The sequence below is a fragment of the Lissotriton helveticus genome, chromosome 7 (genome assembly GCF_964261635.1).
Source record: "Lissotriton helveticus chromosome 7, aLisHel1.1, whole genome shotgun sequence".
NCBI classification, from domain to species: Eukaryota; Metazoa; Chordata; class Amphibia; order Caudata; family Salamandridae; genus Lissotriton; species Lissotriton helveticus.
Window position 1 is genome coordinate 1,899,553,631 of NC_136068.1, and position 18,936 is coordinate 1,899,572,566.

Here is an 18,936-nt window from a genome sequence, read left to right on the forward strand (position 1 = left end):
CTCAACTGCACAAGTCACGAACATCCCTATTTCTTCTCCCTTCCCCTCGGTGTTCTTTTTGGGATAGAGCACCCTTGGGCATCCATCCTAGATAACGCAGTTGGGCATAGTTGACAATACGTCCCTCCTACTGGGTCAGTGGACGACAAGTTAGTGCATCTGTTACCTCTACAGGTTAACACCTGTCCTAATGAGAACCTGACAGATTGCCAAGCACATGTTATTATCAGGCCTGGGCAATGGACACCAAAAGGGTGTTAACCACTATTTTAGAAACAATGACACCCTTGCAATTATAGGTCCAAGCCTCCAGACAGGAGAATCAAGAACTGAGAAAAGATGTGGGTACTCTGTGTAGAGAAGTAGCAGATCTTTCACAAATGGGGAAGGCAGAATGTGGTAGAGGAGTTACACTAAAATCCTGGATCCAAACTCTTACACTTCCTGGGTCGGGCAATTCAACTGCCCCTTCACCAATTCCAGGACCCTCTACTACCCTATGGTGGTGCCGCTGCTTCATTCTACTCTGCACACTCCCCTGCTCTGATTCACATTGCTTAGCCACCACAAATAACTTTAGCCACCCACAAACAATTGACAATCTTTATCGACTAATGTAAATCACATTACCTATGCAAACCAGCCGCATTTCCCAATGAGCAACCAAGACAGCCTATGTTTTGTCTTAATTGGGAAGGAACACTACTGTCAGGAAGCCAGCAGACACCTAGCTGAGGACACCAAAAATCCCTCCAAACAGTGCAATAAGTACTTGTAACCACTTGCAGAAGGTAAGGCACAGGTGCCTATTTGCATGCTCACCTGATACCAAGGATGTCAGACTATCGTCAACTTGCTCCGAACGGGCCACAGAGTCCAGGAGCGCTGCCAAAGAAAATACATGATTAAGGATGAAAAGTAAAGTGTGCCAGTGAGGAAACTAGCGTACTACAGAACAGTTGTGCAACACAACTAATGTGCTGGGTGCAGGATCATTATATTGTGTGATGTCATAGTTCAGTGTGCAAGCTGTCCAGGAACTCTCTAAAAATGTAAATATAACATAACACCACAAGATTTGTAGTTAACCTCCTAATTTGGCTTTCAAGAGTGAATAGTTGTAGCTCCTAATTGTTTTGTGATCTCTTTCAGAACAAAGAACACGTTCCAACACCCACACAGGAGTGAATGCAGGAGGGGGGGGGAGGGGGTTGGAAGGTGGGTCAAGAAATAGGAATAGCTGGCCAAGAATAGGTGGCTGTGGAGCTCCCTCTAGATGACAGTGACATCACACACTCGCAGCAAGCCCTAATGGAGACAATACCTCATCCAACATCCAACATCCAGAAACACCAGTACTCAGCACTTTTCATTCTTCTTCCTTCTCCTTCTTTTCTTACCCACTTTCCTCTACATTCCTTGTACAGGCTTCTGAGAGAAGAAACAATTAGGCACATGCATCAAAGGATTTTGCGATCGCAAACGTTGCGAATCGCAAAAACGGCCATTTGCGATCGCAAAATCCTCTTTTGGAATGCATGAAGGGTCAAGGCCCTCGCAATTTAAGAATTCGCAAATATTTGCGAATTATCAAGTTGCGATTGCATATAAGGAATCACATTTTGCGATTCCTTAAATGCAATGCATGACACTTTTAAAAATTGCGATTTCGCAATTAGGGGGAGCAAATTACCATGAGGTTGAACCTCATGGTAATTTGCGAAAACTTTGAAAAATGCACTTTTGTGCATTTTTCAAAGTTTTAGGTTGTGCACACACATGCCCTTAGGGCATGTGTGTGCACAACATATGTGCACAGATTGATTTCAGGGGTGCAACAGGGTGTCCTTTGGACACCCCAGCACCCTTGAAATCGCATTCTCAATTTGCGATTCGCAAATTGCTAAACGCAAATTGAGAATGTCTTCCCATTCATTCCTATGGGCCTTCAGGCCCATAGGAATGAATGGGGAGGTATTCTTTAATTGCGACTCGCAATTTGCGAGTCGCAATTAAGGAATATTAAGACATCGCAATTTATTTAGCGATTTCTTGATGCATTGCTTTTTGCAATTCCTTAATTGCGATTCCTTATTTTTCGCAATTAAGGAATCGCAAAATGCAATATTGATGCATGTGCCTGAATAAGTGATTAGAAAAAAGGGGACCCCTATATGTAATCTTAGCACCTGCTATACATAGGGAACAAACAGAGTTAGGGAAAGTCTATAGCTAAGTGACACATACCAATTGTACCTAGGTTAATACAGTCTAGATATATAATTGAAAATAGAAAGTCCAACTGTATAATGATAGTCTCCAAACATTGGAAATTTCTGTTGTAATTTTATTAGTATGTATTATTCATATCAATCAATTTTTTTGGGAGAAATTACATATTTTATATAGTTTTTTGGTGTATTTCTCTTTTGTTTTTGTTTTTTTAGGATTATATTTCAATATAACAAATAGTCAATTAAAAACATATTAGAAAAAGGACAAAACCAATAGACATAAAGCTGAATGCATTGTTGAAGGCAAAGCGGTAGATGTCACACAACGCGCGTTTCGGCTCTTGAGCCTTCCTCAGGTTACCGTCTACTGCTAAAATAAGGGCGAACTCTGATCTGGTTGTTAACTCAGATGTAATTGGTGCATCTTTATTGAAAATCTCTGTTATCTTGAGGAAATAGTAGATGTCATAAATCTAGTTGATGGATAACGATGATGGCTACAAATCACTAGTGTGGATCCTGTTCGTTTTATACAGTATTTATGATACTCAATATAGTGTAGATATGGACTGTCTTATCTGGAGGTTTATAGTAAATGACGATAGTGATGATACATGATAAAATCAGCAAACAAGACCAGTCAAGTTCTGGTCTTATATGGAAAAACGATTTCCAGGAGTAGGATCTGTCTAACTGATGACATTCATGTAGTCATATCTGTGATGACACGCTGATAGTGTTCAACTCCCGGTATTTACACGAATTGGCCGTCTGTGCGTTAGATCGCTCAGAGTTGTTTGACTTAGCAAACCTCTAACTGATGATGCAAATAAAACAAACGGGATAGAACCTATGCAAGTGTACAGTATTAGAGGGCCTCTGTCACCTGAAGAGAATGAAAAGAGAAGGAAGCATAAGCTCTGGATGTATTGTAGTCGTTGCAGTCACTCTATTGGGGATTGAAAGCATTAGGCAAGGGAGCAGAAATAAACCTACAATAAAGAATCTGGCTGTAGTGATAATGTGCAGGCCTGATGATGGAACAGAGTCAGAATTTTTTTTATCTCTGACTCGTTAGAGGTCCCCTGTCCAAGACAGAAGCTTCCTGTATTTTTGGCCAATTTGGCAATCAACCAATAGATCACCTTCGCACATTTGACTTTTAATGTTGTCCTAATGTTACCTACTGGCAGTCAAAAGAAGTTTCCTGCCTTATTGGATTCTGGAGTCACAGGACACTTTATAGATGAAGAATACGCCTGTAAACCAGATATTCCCTGTAATAAGCAAGATATTCCTGAACCTGTTATGGCAGTGATGGCTCTGCCCTAATGTCAGGATCTGTGCACTAGCAAACTGAAGTCATGGTTATAAAAGCATGTACGGCACATCTCAAATGCATCTGATTGGACCGTATTGGTGCACCTCACTTTAAACTGAACTGGAGGACACCATGGTTAACAATACACAACACTTTGGTATATTAAGCCATACACTCATAAGTCCAGTAATACACAAACCTTTATAACAAAAATCACCTCCCTGATATTGTTTTCTCCAGTGAAACTGAAGGTCCAGGATAATTACTTATACATGGAAGTGTTCATGCTCAAGTATCTTGAGTTGTAACCCAACCAGCATCTTATGCAGAGTACCAGGTTGTTTTTTATAAATGAAAGGTTAGTGAGCTTCGGCCACATCACAATTACGACTGTGGCACAGATTTACTACCAGGGCCACGATACACTGTAGTCAGATATACCCTGTGAGCAAACCTAAAACCCAGCACCTGAAGACACATCTTCAGGAGAACTTAGGAGCATATTATCAAGGGGGTTTATCTCCGCTTTTTTGGCTTTAAAAGCCAAGAAAGCGGAGATAAAATTATCTCCCTATTACCTAGCTGTCGCTAACACCATTTAGCAATAGCTAGTAGGAGATAGCGACCATCTTGAGCCCCACTTTGCATGTCAGTGATATTTATCACTAATGACATGCAAAGTGGGCGTGCCAAGATGTTAGCGACTGGAAACAGTCGCTAACATCGCTATCTCCTATTACCAACTTTTGGAGATATTCGCGCTAAGCGCGAATATCTCCAAAAGCTAACACCTGCCCTGAGCAGTTCTTAGCCATGTTATCCAATGGGAGGTGGATAACAAGGCTAAGAGCATTAGCTCGGTAATGCATGAATATCGCTGACTTTTCAGCAATATTCATGCATTGCGGCCGTTTTTTATCGCATTTGCGATAAACCTTGATAATACCAAGGTTTATCTGCGATAAAAATCGCCGCAGCTCAGCGGTAAAATTTTGTCTCTAACCAAGCAATAGCGATAATTATCGTTATTGCTTGGTAATATGCCTCTTAGTCACTAGCTGCATCCGGCCCACTCAGTCACCTGTTTCCTCTCCTCTTTTCTTTGTACCCAAGAAGGGAGTAGAGCTGCAAATTTGTAGCGGTGACCGAGCAATAAACAGAGTAACAGTAAAAAATCGTTACCCATTGCTTTTGATACTAGTACTTCTGGATAAAATTAAAAGAGCATTAAAATTTAAGAAATTGTATCTACAGGACATGGATCATCTCGCTAGAGTCCGCAAGGGGAAGAATAGAAGACTGTGTTTAGAGCCAAGTTTGGCATATTTGAATACCAGGCCATTTTGGATTCTGTAATGCCCTGGCAGCATTCCAGTATTTGATGGACAATGTACTAAGAGACTATTAAGATGTCTTCTACATCAGCTATATTAACTATACCCTTACAGATTCTAAGTCCATGCAGGAACACGTGAATCATGTGAGGGTGCTAGTTGAGACACTAAAAATGTATTGTCTCTTTGTGAAATTGGAAAAATTCCTATTTCATGTAAATAAGATGGATTTTTTAGGCTATGTCATCAGTACAAAAGCAATCTGGAAGGATAATAACAAGGTGAAAGTAGATAGTACAATGACCTTCAACAATTAACATAAAGGGGTTGCAAAGCATTTTAGGATTCACAAACTTTTACAGACAATTCTTTAGAGACTTTGGGCCCAATTTATAATTTGGTGACGGATTAATATCCGCTGATCTATTGGGGGAATTAACATCCACCAGAACAAGACTACTCTGCTTGCCAAATTTAGCAATGACCACCAAGCTGGAAGTCATTTCTAACGCATTGGTAGGAATCAGTCAATGTTTTTGAAGTTTGGTGCATGGCTCCATAAAAATGACAGAGTGGTACATTAAACTGTTTTCTTTTTTCTTTTCAAAAAGAAAATCCCAAAGCAGGATTTTTTTTTTAAACTACTACAGAAAATACAAATATCGCCTTGGATGATATCACATGGTAAGGGGAGTATTTAGCAGCTATCACTGACCATTTCCGCCAAGATTTTCCTGGGGGTGATGGGCAGTGAAAACTAACTTCTAATGCGGCTCATCTAAATTAGGTGGGCGGAATAAAAGGCCTGCCTCCGATGGACCTTACTCCATAGGGCTGTTGAAGGGGTTTAATAACGATGGAGACAAACTAGTTTCTGCCGTGATTAAAACAAATGTCCACCCACATATAACTATGGCCGGAGAAGTACAGTCCTGGAAGTATGGATACTCCATCTCCACTGCGATGGAGTATCCATACCAACAACATCTAAATCAGGCCCTTTTCATCCATAGTACATTCCATGAACAATCTGTTGTATAAAGGCATGTCCTTTAAGTGGACAGCAGTACCTAAAGCAGCTCTCACTCAATTGAAGGCATGATTTGTGTAAGCTCCTGTTCTGCTTCACCAGGGGCGAAACAACCCTTTGTTTTGGAAGCTACCTCTTCACATCATGCAGTGGGAGAGGTGCTATCCCAGAGGCATCTAGACACAGGCCAAGTACACCCTGTAGCCTGCTACTCTCATAATTTTAAACTTTGTGATTTCAATTATAATATTTCAGACAAAGAAATCTAGCCATTAAAAGAGCCGTAGATGAATGGTGCCATTATTTGATGGGGGCCAGAAAAACCATTGAAATTTGTTCAGACCACAGGATTATGAAATTCCTTACATCTGCACAAGCCTTAACATCTCAATAGTTATGCTGGTCCTCATACATCTGCCTGAGCCTTAACACCTCACCAGTTACGTTGGTCCTTATTTTTCTCTGACTGCAATTTCTCAATGCAAAACCAAAGGGGATGATGGACGGTGTCAGGTTTCCTGTGTCCGCGAATCAACGTAAGTCGCAGCTACCCAGGTGAAAACGAGATAGGGGGTTCACGCCAGAGGGAGTGTTGAGCCTGGTTACAACACCCTGGCATCGCCCCGTGTCTCTTCTCCTAGATTACAGGTCCAACGTATTTTCCTTTACAGGTAGGGGTGACAATGTTCTGTATTAAGAAGGAAAGAAGGTGGTTGATGTACATGTAAGAGGGAGTGGGGGGGGCACGTTCTAACTGGCTGTCGTTCTTGTTTCAGATCTCCCTCCCTGCTGTCCCCTTCCTTTCCCTCCCCTGCGGGACTGTCCTAGTCGCCTGTGTTTATACTTCAGGCTCTGGGGGAGTTGTGTAGGGGAGGTTATGGTTATTCAGCACAGCCCTGAAGAGTTTGAGAAGACGGAGCCTGACAGAATAATCGGGCCGCGATTACTTTTGTTCTTCTTGATTGTGCTGAAGACACAGACTATGGCTACCTTGGATGACGTAATAGCGGCGCTGGCGCTGGTCCAAACTGAACTAGCAGCTTCTAATAGGGAAGTAGCGGCATCTAGAGCAGAAACTGCGCAGTTAAGGGCTAGGATGGATAGGCTACAGGCAAACCCGTTTGATGCTGGGGAGGGGTGTAACTCCATCCACCTCAGTAGTAGTAGAGATGCCTGCCCAAATACCCTTAGCGCCCCCCGAGAGATTCTATGGTGACAATAAAAAAGTAAAAGTCTTCATGACTCAGGTGTTGCTACACTTTATGTGTAAGCCAAAGATGTTCGCCACCAATCAGGCCAGAGTAGCCTTTTTGATTTCATATTTAGGGGGTGAAGCAGCGCAGTGGTCTGTTCCTGTGGTAAGACGTGATGACCCTTTACTCTATGATTGGGATGAGTTCCGAGCAGAATTCGAGAAGACATTCGACTGCAGGGCTGCAACGTTTACTGCCGATAGAGAACTTCTAGAACTCAAGCAAGGGAATACAGAACTGGTCACATATCTTAATATCTTCCGTCGTCTGGTGGCCGAAACCGATTGGCCCGAAGCAAAACAATCGGCTGTCTTCTACCAAGGGCTGAATGACAAACTAAAAATGTGCTGGCCCAGATCGATCCCCAACCTCGCACCTGTTCAGCTCTTATAGAACTTGCCCTACGTTTGGATCACCGAATGAAAGAACGGAAAGGCGATCACAAGAAAAAAGAACGGGGAGTCACGCCATTCGACCTAGGCAGCCAGGGCGAAAAACCTGTCACCATGCCAAAACCCATGGAAATCAAAGCAGTAAGAGCTTCGCTAACTTTAAGTGAAAAGGACCATCGCCGAAAACAAGGCCTCTGCCTCTATTGTGGCAAGAAAGGACACTACTTACGTGATTGCCCTGTGAAATCCAAGCCGGGATGGTTTAGGTCTGGCCAAGCTGCTGCGGGTGTCACAGATCAGGGGCAGGAAAACTCCAAAGTTTGATGGTGGGTGAAGGGAAACCATCAAGCAGCCTTATAATCCCTTCCATACTGCCAGACTGCAATCAAGCAAGAAACCACTTGTTTCTTGCCATGTCTTTGGTTACCGATCAAGAAGAAAAAAGTATACGCGCTATGGTGGACTCTGGCGCTACCGGATGCTTTATGGACTTCACAGAAGCCAAACGCCTGGGAGTGCAACTTCTAACTAAGGAATCCCCTGAAACGGTGTATGCTGTGGACGGGAAAGAACTCAAAGCTGGCCCTATCAAGTACCACACTCCTGAATATGAACTGACTCATGATGGCACTCACAGTGAGACTATGTCCTTCAACATCATCCAGGCTCCTCATTACGGGGTTATCCTGGGGCTCCCATGGCTACAGAAACATGAGCCGCTTGTTCACTGGACGACCAAGTAGGTACGTTTTACTTCGGATTATTGCAAGAAACATTGCACCACCAGGGTGTGTGGTCCCCGAGGGTATTGGCTTCTGTGCAGAGTATTGCCACTGCCGCTGAAAAAGAAGTGACACTCCCTTCTTGTTACGAGAAGTTTGGGGTCGTTTTTAGCGACACTCAGGTCGAGTCGCTCCCGCCCCACAGACCATACGACTGCCGAATTGACCTCGTTCCAGGAGCGGTGGTTCCTAACGGAAGAATATACGCCCTCACTGTCCCTGAAAACGAGTTTCTAAGGGAGTATCTTGACAAATACCTCGCTCTTGGATACATAAGACCATCACGATCCCCGGCAGCATCTCCTTTGTTCTTTATCCCTAAAGCCAACGGGGAAAGGAGATGTTGCATCGACTATAGAGCGCTGAACTCGATAACGGTGAAGAACCAATACCCACTACCATTGATCCCAGTTCTGCTTGAACAAGTAAGAGCCGCCAAGATATACAACAAACTGGACCTCAGAGGCGCCTACCACCTCGTAAGAATACGACATGGCGACGAATGGAAGACGGCCTTTAAGACGCGGTATGGGCTCTTTGAATACCTTGTTATGCCCTTCGGGTTCTGTAATGCCCCAGCCGCCTTTCAGTACTTTTTAAACGAAGTCTTGCGGGAGTATCTTGATCATTTCGCGGTGGTGTACATCGACGACATTTTAGTCTATTAGAATTCCACAGAAGAACACATGGAGCACGTGAGCCGGGTGTTACAAGCGTTGGTAGCCCATCATCTGTATTGTAAGATCACTAAATGTGAGTTTCACGTCACCACAATGGAGCTCACGCCATCCGGTCAGGTGATGGCCGAAAGAAAAGTACGGGCTGTAAAGGAATGGCCTCGTCCCTGCTCTGTGAAAAACATTCAATGTCTGTTGGGGTTTGGCAACTTCTATAGACGTTTTATACGCGATTTCTCTGCAATGGTAACACCGTTAACCCGCCTTACTAGGAAGAACATTCCGTTCATCTGGGATCAAAAGGCACAAGGAGCCTTTGATCAAATGAAAACCGCTTTCTCAACCGCTCCAGTCCTTACACATGCTGACCCGGAGAGGCCTTTCTTGGTGGAAGCTGATGCATCTGAGGTAGCGCTGGGAGCTGTGCTATCCCAAAGAGATGAAGCCACGGGAGTATTGCATCCTATCGCGTTCATGTCTCGAAAGCTCAACCCTGCGGAACTTAGCTACACGATCGCAGAGAAGGAGTTACTCGCCATTCGCGATGCGTTCCTGGAGTGGAGACATTGGCTGTTGGGGGAGAAGCATCGAGTAACTGTGTATACAAATCATCGAAATCTGCAATTCATGCGAGCCGCCCGTCACCTAACCCCTAGACAGCTTCGTTGGATGCTGTTTTTTGAGGAGTATCAGTTTATTGTCACCTTTAGGCCTGGGGTAAACAACAAGAAAGCCGACGCCCTGACGAGACAGGACACCTCGAATATCCATACCGATACTCCTGTTAGAGCTATAATGAATCCATCTCAGGTGGTGGGGGTAATCCAAACAGAGGAATTACTGAAGGGCATTAGGAAGAGTGCTCAAACCTGTGTATGGAGAACCTGGCTACGTCACCATCCTGAATGGAAAGTGAAACATGGGATACCCATGAGGGGTACACAAGTTTTGATCCCCACAAGACCCCTGCGTAAGACTGTGTTTTCCTGGTGCATGATGCCCCTTGTGCAGGTCATATGGGGTATGTAAAAACACTCGAAAAGGCCTTGAGACAGTTCTGGTGGCCCTCTATTCGACCTGATCTTTGTCAATGGGTAAAGGAGTGTACCAAATGCGCCCAAATGAAATCTGACCGACAGCAACCACAGGGGCTCCTACAACCCATGCCCACTCCTGAGAATCCATGGGAGAAGTTTTCGGTGGACTTCATTGTTGGGCTCCCCAAGGATCAGGGAAAAACAGCTATCATCGTAGTGGTTGATTATCTTACCAAGATGGGCCATTTCATCGCATGCAACCAAGTCCCTACGTCTGGTCTCTTGGCGCACCTCTTACTGGTAAACATAGTCACACGGTTACACTGACTCCCGAGGGTGATAGTTTCGGACAGAGGGGCCCAGTTTACTGCACGTTTCTGGAAGACCTGGTGTTCGGAGTTGCAGATCAATGCATCGTTATCTACCAGTTTTCACCCGCAAACCGACGGTCAGACAGAGAGGCTGAACCAGACCCTGAAGCAGTTTTTGCGGTGTTACGTCCAGAACAACACAGACTCGTGGGTGGACTGGTTGTGGGTGGCAGAAATCGCATACAATAGCACTCAACACTCCTCCACACCCCACACTCCTTTTTTCTGTTCTTATGGACATCACCCTAGATTCACGCCCTTGCTTCTCCCGAGTTCCAGCGCCAAGCTGCCAGACGTCAAGGAGAGGTTGTTACGCGTTCGCAAAATACTTCTTGCCACGCGTAAGAATCTCATGAAAGCCAAGGTGCGATACAAAACCCAGGCAGACAAACACCGCAGGCCTGGTCTGGTATACAAGAAGGGAGATCTGGTGTGGTTGTCTACTAAGCACATAAGGTTCAGGAGGCATAGTGTGTTTCACCCCAAGTTCATAGGGCCATATAAGATTCTCCAGCTGGTCGGCCCGGTAGCGGTTCGACTTCGGTTGCTGGCGCATTTCAGGATACATCCTGTCTTCCATGTTTCCCTCATCAAACCCTCACTCTGTCCGATCCGTAGGGCTCCTGTGCCTATATAGGTGCTGCACGATCAGGAGTATGAGGTCCAGGGGGTGCTTGACTCCAAGTGGGTAAGGAAACGGTTGATGTATCTGATCTCCTGGAAGGGTTACGGACCGGAGGAGAACTCCTGGGAACCCGCCAAGGCCGTGCATGCCCCTGGTTTGGTTGCTCCTTTCCACAGGGTCAATCCTTCTAAGCCTGCTGCTGATCCGCGTCCTTTGTGAAGGGGGATGTACTGTCAGGTTTCCTCTGTCCGCGAATCAACGTAAGTCGCGGCTGGCACTCCGAGACTCGAAGACGGCAGCAGTGTCTCACCGAAACTACAATTCCCGACATGCCCGGGAGCAAGTTGCGTGTACGACACCCGTCACGCAAAACACAGAAGTAAATAGCGGGCCGAGAGACGCCGACTTCGCCGATTATTCGTTTGAGGAGGAGACTGAGAGGGTTGGTATGGAGCCGTGCCGGTAAGCTTCTTCCCTGTTCATTTCCTGGAAACCGTCAAGGCACCGTTCTGGATTGGGTACTTTGTCACTATTGTCCGAGCTAAGCCTCAGGGTTTACGAGCGCTAACGAACTTTGGGGCATATCCTATTGTGCCTTCTTTCTTGCTGTCTCCCTGTTGGAAGAGACGTAGTACATTCGTCTCATTGCAGGGAGAAACCTGAGCCAGGGCGTTTGGGGTGTCGAACTTCATTGTCTAGAAGTTGGGGCTCTAACTACGTTTTGCCTCATTACTGTTATGTACAATTGCATGGATGTCTAAGAGGTATTAGACGCCCTTGGACCTTGGAACTTTACGGTTCAACTGAACCTGTTAACCTTTTGACTTCTGAAACTATTCGATAAGCCTTCACCTTGTTTTATGCCTTATTTCATCCCTACACAGGAGAAAACGAGATAGGTGGTTCACGCCAGAGGGAGTGTTGAGCCTACAGGAATGAACACATACAGTGTTTGGTATGCAATAAGAATTGTGTGTATGTAATTTCCGCCCACCTAGGACTGTGAATGCTAAAGCCATTTATTGTGTCTTCCTCAGCAGTTGGTTACAACACCCTGGCATCGCCCCGAGTCTCTTCTCCTAGATCACAGGTCCAACGTATTTTCCTTTACAGGTAGGGGTGACACTGTTCTGTATTAAGAAGGAAAGAAGGTGGTTGATGTACATGTAGGAGGGAGTGGGGGGGCACGTTCTTACTGGCTGTCGTTCTCGTTTCAGATCTCCCTCCCTGCTGTCCCCTTCCTTTCCCTCCCCTGCGGGACTGTCCTAGTTGCCTGTGTTTATACTTCAGGCTCTGGGGGAGTCGTGTAGGGGAGGTTATAGGTTATTCAGCACAGTCCCAAAGAGTTTGAGAAGATGGAGCCTGACAGACGGAGTGTGGAACGTTACAAGCACTCACCCCCAGTCAACTGATCTGGGTTTAATCCATCATCATTCTTTAGCTCACTCCGCCACCCCAGTTCAGACATGGCCATATGCAAATCAGTCTGACCCTGTGCCTCATGGGAACAGTCCAGCCCGAACTGCCAAGCCATGTCTTCCCTGGACCGGAAACAAGCATCCTGGGACCGGTTTCTGGCTAATCAGCCGTCATCAGCCAGGCTAGCTTCAATCCAGTGGCAAATTGAGCAAGGGACTCATGTCTGGGCATACCCTACCAACTTAGGGCGAACAAAGCAAAATGAAAGGGGATGATGGACGGAGTGTTGAACATTGCAAACACTCACCCCCAGTCAACTGATCTGGGTTTAATCCATCATCATTCTTTAGCTCACTTATATATATATATATATATGTATGTGCATCAAGCAGAATGGTCAAGCAACTTGTGGATGGTAGATGTTGTGTACTACAATTCAGAACACTCAATTTGGGCTTGTTCAGAACACTCATTCCTGGCGTGTTCCCCCTTCTAGTGTATAAACAGTATTTACAGATTCGGTAATTGCCATACATTCCTATGGGCCTCCAGGCCCATAGGAATGAATGGCAATTATTGAATCTGTAAATAACTACTCAGTAAAATAGGGAAAGAGTCAAGGGTGGCAGGGTGTCACATTGACACCCTGTTGCACCCGATAGTGCTTGTGTGCACATGTGGCACACATACATACCCTAACGGCATGTATGTCTGCCATATGGAACTGGTGTAAATGCACAGATTGGCATTTACAGAGGTATTCGTTATTTACGACCAACGAGTAGTTGGTGGTAAATAACGAATCCTTAAAGCACGGAAGCACTCCTCAAAGTGCTTCCTACATGTCATTTACCGTAAATGATGATTCGTTATATATATATATATATATATATATATAATACCAATTCGATATTTACCGAATCTCCCCTACATAGCAAATGGCTCAATACCAGTCGGTAAACCTGAAATTTAACGAATTTCAGGTTTACCGACCGGTAATGGCCCACCTACATCTGGCCCCTAGTTTGGCTGGCAACCAAAAATGTAACCTTGCATGGAAACCGTAAGTTAAAGCCCACTTTTAGGACTTTTCACAATCTGCGACATAATCAATCCAGTGGCAATGAAATGACAACTCCTCTCTAGTCTTTGTGTTGATCTAGTGTTCTATGTATCTATGCTCAAGTTCTGCGATCCAGAGACCCGATTGATTACACTAACTGACCCAACAGACATTGAACGCAAACAGGAATACAAAGTCAAACAGATGTTAGGCTCCAAACAACGGCATGGCCAAGTATTTTACTTAGTGGATTGGGTACGGTTCAAAGAAAGGTCACAGAACCAGTGGAAAACCTTCGCCATGCCCCTCGACTTGTCAAATTTCACAGGTGACACCCAAACAAACACAAACCACCGCCAAGCTGACAGATATTATTGGGGCATACTGTCACAGGCTCCAATAAAGTCCTGATAGCAGCTAGCAAGTTACCCAGACATGGATTCTAATCCGTGTCCATAGGAACAGGCTGGACTCCCAAGGTCTTGGCATGGAGAAGGTGACTGAGTAATGGCAGGATGTCAGCAAAATCAGGATCTGTGCTCTTGGATTTAAACTATGTTTATGATATGATCAATATGAGAATGTTAACTTGTTACAAATTGTGCTACTTGAGCCACATTTGACTCAATGATGCGTGCTGGAAGGAATGTGGAAAAGCTGCACTCTCCAGGTGACCTGAAACTGTCTGGAACATTCCAGAACATTCTAGATCATCCAGGAAATCTTGGCACCCATCTTGAGGACAAGATGTTAATTCGAACATGGTTGTTTGGCAATCAGTGTTTGTGAAAAGTGTTGCCGGCCCAACGTCGCTATGCACCTACCTGTTTTCAATTCTGTCTGCTTCGGTTGGAAGCTTCCTGATCGATTACTGCTTCCCTCGTCAACTTCTCTGGATTGGCTGCAATCTGAAATATAATAAGAACAAAACTAAGTAAAGATTCTTATTTTAAGGCATGCACGAGAAATAGCACAAGACTAAAACAAGCAAGCATTTGCCAAATACATTGTAGAAATCAGGGGGCATATTATCAACAGCGCCGTTAAAATGATCTCTGCATTATCGGCAGGAAACTGCCGCTAAAGTGGCGATAAGGGGCTTGATAATATGCCCTAGAGAATTCCTATAGAAGCCCAGGTTAGATGTCTAACCTGGGTTTCTATTGGAATTCTATAGATCATATTATCAAGCTCATTATCGCCACTTTAGCTACAGTTTCCTGCCGATAAAGCGGCGATTATTTTAACGCCCCATCTTGATAATATGACCCGAGAACTTAATGCTCAGTTTGGTAGAAGGATCCAAGACATTCAGGTGTGACTTCAGCCCTACAGGTGCTCTGTTTTTTAAGATAAAGACAGTGTGAGAGAAAGCCAGAGTATAGAACAGCAAACTTGTGTGGAAAAAGGTTAAAAAATCTTAATAATTCACTCAGAACCCTCAATTCAAAGGGACATTGAGGTAATCTGGAATCAATGAGAAAACTATTTAAAAGGTGAGCTCAATGAGAATGTTGAAGTAGTGCTATTAGATTGTACAGCTGTTGCATTTTAGAGTCTGTGGGTCTGTTCTGACAATGTCACTTTTTGTTGCAGACAATTGAGAAAGATTAAACTGGAAGAGAGGGCTCTTCCGATGATTACCTGGCGTAGAGCAGGAGGCCCACCAAAGATAGACAGAGTTGAGGCAATGCACAGCTGCACAAGTCACACACAGCCCTATTTCTTTCCCCAATCCCTCGGTGTTCTTTTGGGACATACAGCCCACGAGCATCCATCCTAGATAAAGCAGCTGGGAAAAGGTGACAATACTTTTGTGCATCGTTCCTATTGGGTCAGTGGACGACAGGTTCGTGTATCTGGTATCTCTACTGGTTGAAACCTGTCTTAATAGGAACCTGACAGATTGCCAACACCAAGTTCCTTCTAGCTTGTGTAATGAAAACCAACAGGGTGTTAACCACTATTTTAGAAACAATTACAGCTTTGCAATTAGAGGTCCAAGCCTCCAGACAGGAGAAACAAGAATTGAGAAGATATGTGGGTTTTGTAAGTAGAGAAGTAGCAGGGTTGTCACAAACGGGGAAGGCAAAATCTGGAAGAGAAGTTACGCTAAAACCCTGAACCCAACCTCCTCTGCTTCCTGAGTCAGGGAATTTAACTCCCCCTTCACCAATTTCAGGACATTCTTCTACCCTACAGGGATGCTGCTTAATTCTACTCTGCACACTCTCTTGCGGAACTCTTAGCTCCGATTCATGCGGTACAGCCACCACAAATAAATTTAGCTGCCCACAAGGAATTCACAATCTTTATCAACCAATGCAAATTACATTTCCAATGTAAACCAGCCATGTTTCCCAACAAGCAAACCAAGACAAGCTTTCTTTTCTCTTATTTGGGAAGGAACCATGCAGTCAGCAGACACAGCAGACATCTAGGTGAGGGCATCCGAAATACCTCCAGGCACTACAATAAAAACTTGTAAATCCGTCCAGGCACTACAATACTTGCAACCACTTGCAGAAGGTACGGCGCAGATGCCTATTTGCATGCTCACTTGATAAGAAGATATTAAGTTTACTGTCAAATTGCTCCAAAGTGATCACAGAGTCCAGGAGCCCTGTACAACGAAAAGACATGGTTAAGGATTAAAAAGCAAGTGTGCCAGAGAGGAAACTAGCGTACTACAGAACAGTTGTGGAACACAAATATTCCGCTGCGAGCAGGGTGACAATACCGTGTGATGTTATAGTTCAGTGTGCAAGCTGTCGAGGAACTCCCTGAAACTTAAAATGTGACATAACACTAAGGGCTGTAGGTAAATCTCTCTCAAAGGGAGAACAGGAGTCTGGGATCACAGTGTGAGGAAGGGGTAATCACCTAATTTGGCTTCTAAGGGAGAGTAGTGTCAGTTCTAAATTGTTTTGTGATCTCTTTCAGAACAAAACGAGTTCCCGATCCAACATCCACACAGAAATTAATGCGGGAAAGGGGGGATTGCAAGTTAGGTCAAGAAAAAGGGATAGTTGGTCAAGAATAGGGGGCTGTGAGACTCACTCCACAGGGGCTCAGGTATTAACTTATTTTTCTAAATTGAAATGTCAACAAGCACTCACAGCAAGTCCCAACGGACACAGTACCTCATCCTCCATCCAGGTACAGCAGGACTCAGCACTCTTCGTTCTTTCTTCTTGTTTTCTTACCCACTTTAGCCAACATTCCTTGTAACGGCTTATGTGTAGTTACACTAGGCTGGTCCAGGGAGGTGGTGGAGAAGACACATAAATGTCTCTGCGAATAAGCAGCGCTTCTCCAAGATAAAGATCACAGATTAGTGCCCGAGTCTTGACAGATGGCAGTTAGTCAATACCCTTAATTGAAAAGAATGATCAAATCTTGAACAATTTTAAGAATTGTTTGTTGCGAAATGTTAAGGTTATTTGATAGGAAAACTCATTCCTTGTCTCTGAATAAGGAGTTACTGACTCTGATGAAAGGATTTCAAGACCTACTAATGCACATACCCAACTTCAGCAGGCTGATTGTGACCAGTTGAAAAGCGAGCATCCCTCTTTTATCAAGGTCTCAGAGGGGAAAAAACATGATCTGGCTCAGGTGGTGAACCTTTAAGATGTTTTTGAGAGGAATTGATAGAACTGACTATACGACAAGATCATTGATTCAAAGAGAAGAAACTCTAAGTGTAATATTGTTGTTTGACTTAGCAAACTTCTAACCGATGATGCAAATAAATGAAACAGGGTAAAACCTATGCAAGTGAACAGTATTAGAGGACCTCTGTCACTTGAAAAGAGAGAAAAGAGAAGGAAGCTTAAGCTCTGCATGTATTGTAGTCATTGCAGTCACTTAATTAGGGATTGCAAAGAAAGAGTTAAGGGAGCAAAAATTAAACCTACAATAAGGAATCAGGCTGTAGTGATAACAAGCGGGCCCAATGATGGAACAGAATCAGAAAACAACTTCTCTCAGACTCATCATAAGTCCACTGTCCAAGATTATTGCTTCCAGCATATTCAGCCTATTTGGCCAATACCCTCCAGAGCTCTGTGGCCCGTTTGACTATTATAGCTGTCCTCATTTTAACTACTGCCAGACAAGTGAAGGTTCCTGCCTTATTGTATTCTGGAGTCACAGGCCACTTTATAGATGAAGAATATGCCTGAAAACCAGATATTCCCTGTATTAAGAGAAATATTCCTGAGCCTGTTAAGGCAGTGATGGCTTTGCTCCAATGTCAAGATCTGTGCACTAGCATACTGAAACAAATGGTTATCAAAGTAGGTACGGAACTTCTCAAACTTATCTGATTTGACCTTATTGATGCACCACAATTTAAACTCATCTGAGGGACACCATGGTTAACATTACATAAACCTTTGCTATATTGGGCCATACGCTCATAGGTCCAGTAATAAACAAACTTCTGTAACAAAATTGGATTCCCTGATATTGCTTTGTCTAATGAAACTGAAGGCCCACCAAAATGACTTACGTAAGTGTGCATGTTCAGCTATGTTGCGTTGTAACCCTACCAGGACGTTATGCAGATTATCAGGTTGTTTTTGATAAGCAAACGATCAGCTAACTTCTCCTACTTTGCAGTTACAATTGCAACATAGATTTACTATCAGGGCACGATACCCTGAAGTGGGATATACCCTGTGAGCCAACCTAAAATCCACATTCAAATACATATCTTAAGCAGAACATAGCCACTGGCTACATCTGGCCCTCTCAGTCACACAATTACTCTCCTCTTTTTTTTGTACCCAAGAATGGAGTAGAACTTAAAATTTGTATTGATTACAGAGCAGCAAACAGAGTAGCAGTAAAAATAAAGAACCCATTCCATTTGATACCAGTACTTCTGGATCAAATTAAGAGAGCATTCATATTCATGAAATTGGATCTCTGGGATGTGTATCATCTTGTTAGGGTCCGCAAGGGGGACGAATGGAAGACTGTGTTTAGAAGCGGGTTCAGCATATTCGAATACCAGGTCATGCCCTTTGGACTCTGGAATGCCCTGGCAGCATTCCAGAATTTCATGGACACTGTACTAAGAGGCTATTTAGACGTCGTCTGTATCATCGTTATAAATGATATCCTTATTTATTCTAAGTCCATGCAGGAACGCGTGGATAATGTGGGAGTGGTAGTTGAGAAATTACAAATGTATTGTCTCTTTGCACAGTTAGAGGAATTCCCTTTTCATTTAAATAAGGTGGATTTTTTAGGCTATCAGTACAAAACAATCTGAATGGATGATAACAAGGGGAAAGCGATAGTACAAGAACATTTACAAATTAACAAAGGGTTTGCAAAGCATTTTAGTATTCACAAACTTTTTATTAGAGACTTTGGGCCCAAATTA

At 44.0% G+C, this 18,936-nt stretch overlaps 1 protein-coding gene across 1 annotated transcript in view; it reads right to left on the reverse strand.

The window, feature by feature from the left end:
* The window catches only part of LOC144769900 (C-type lectin domain family 2 member F-like), a 104,687-nt gene extending 87,579 nt beyond the window's left edge, over positions 1-17,108 (reverse strand). The window contains exons 1-4 of the mRNA XM_078654093.1: positions 17,066-17,108; positions 16,099-16,161; positions 14,363-14,446; positions 823-885 (exon numbers count right to left, since the gene is read on the reverse strand). Of these exons, the coding sequence (XP_078510219.1) occupies positions 823-885; positions 14,363-14,446; positions 16,099-16,161; positions 17,066-17,108 (253 nt within the window). The remainder of the gene's footprint in view (positions 1-822; positions 886-14,362; positions 14,447-16,098; positions 16,162-17,065) is intronic.
* Between the last annotated feature and the right edge of the window lie 1,828 nt (positions 17,109-18,936).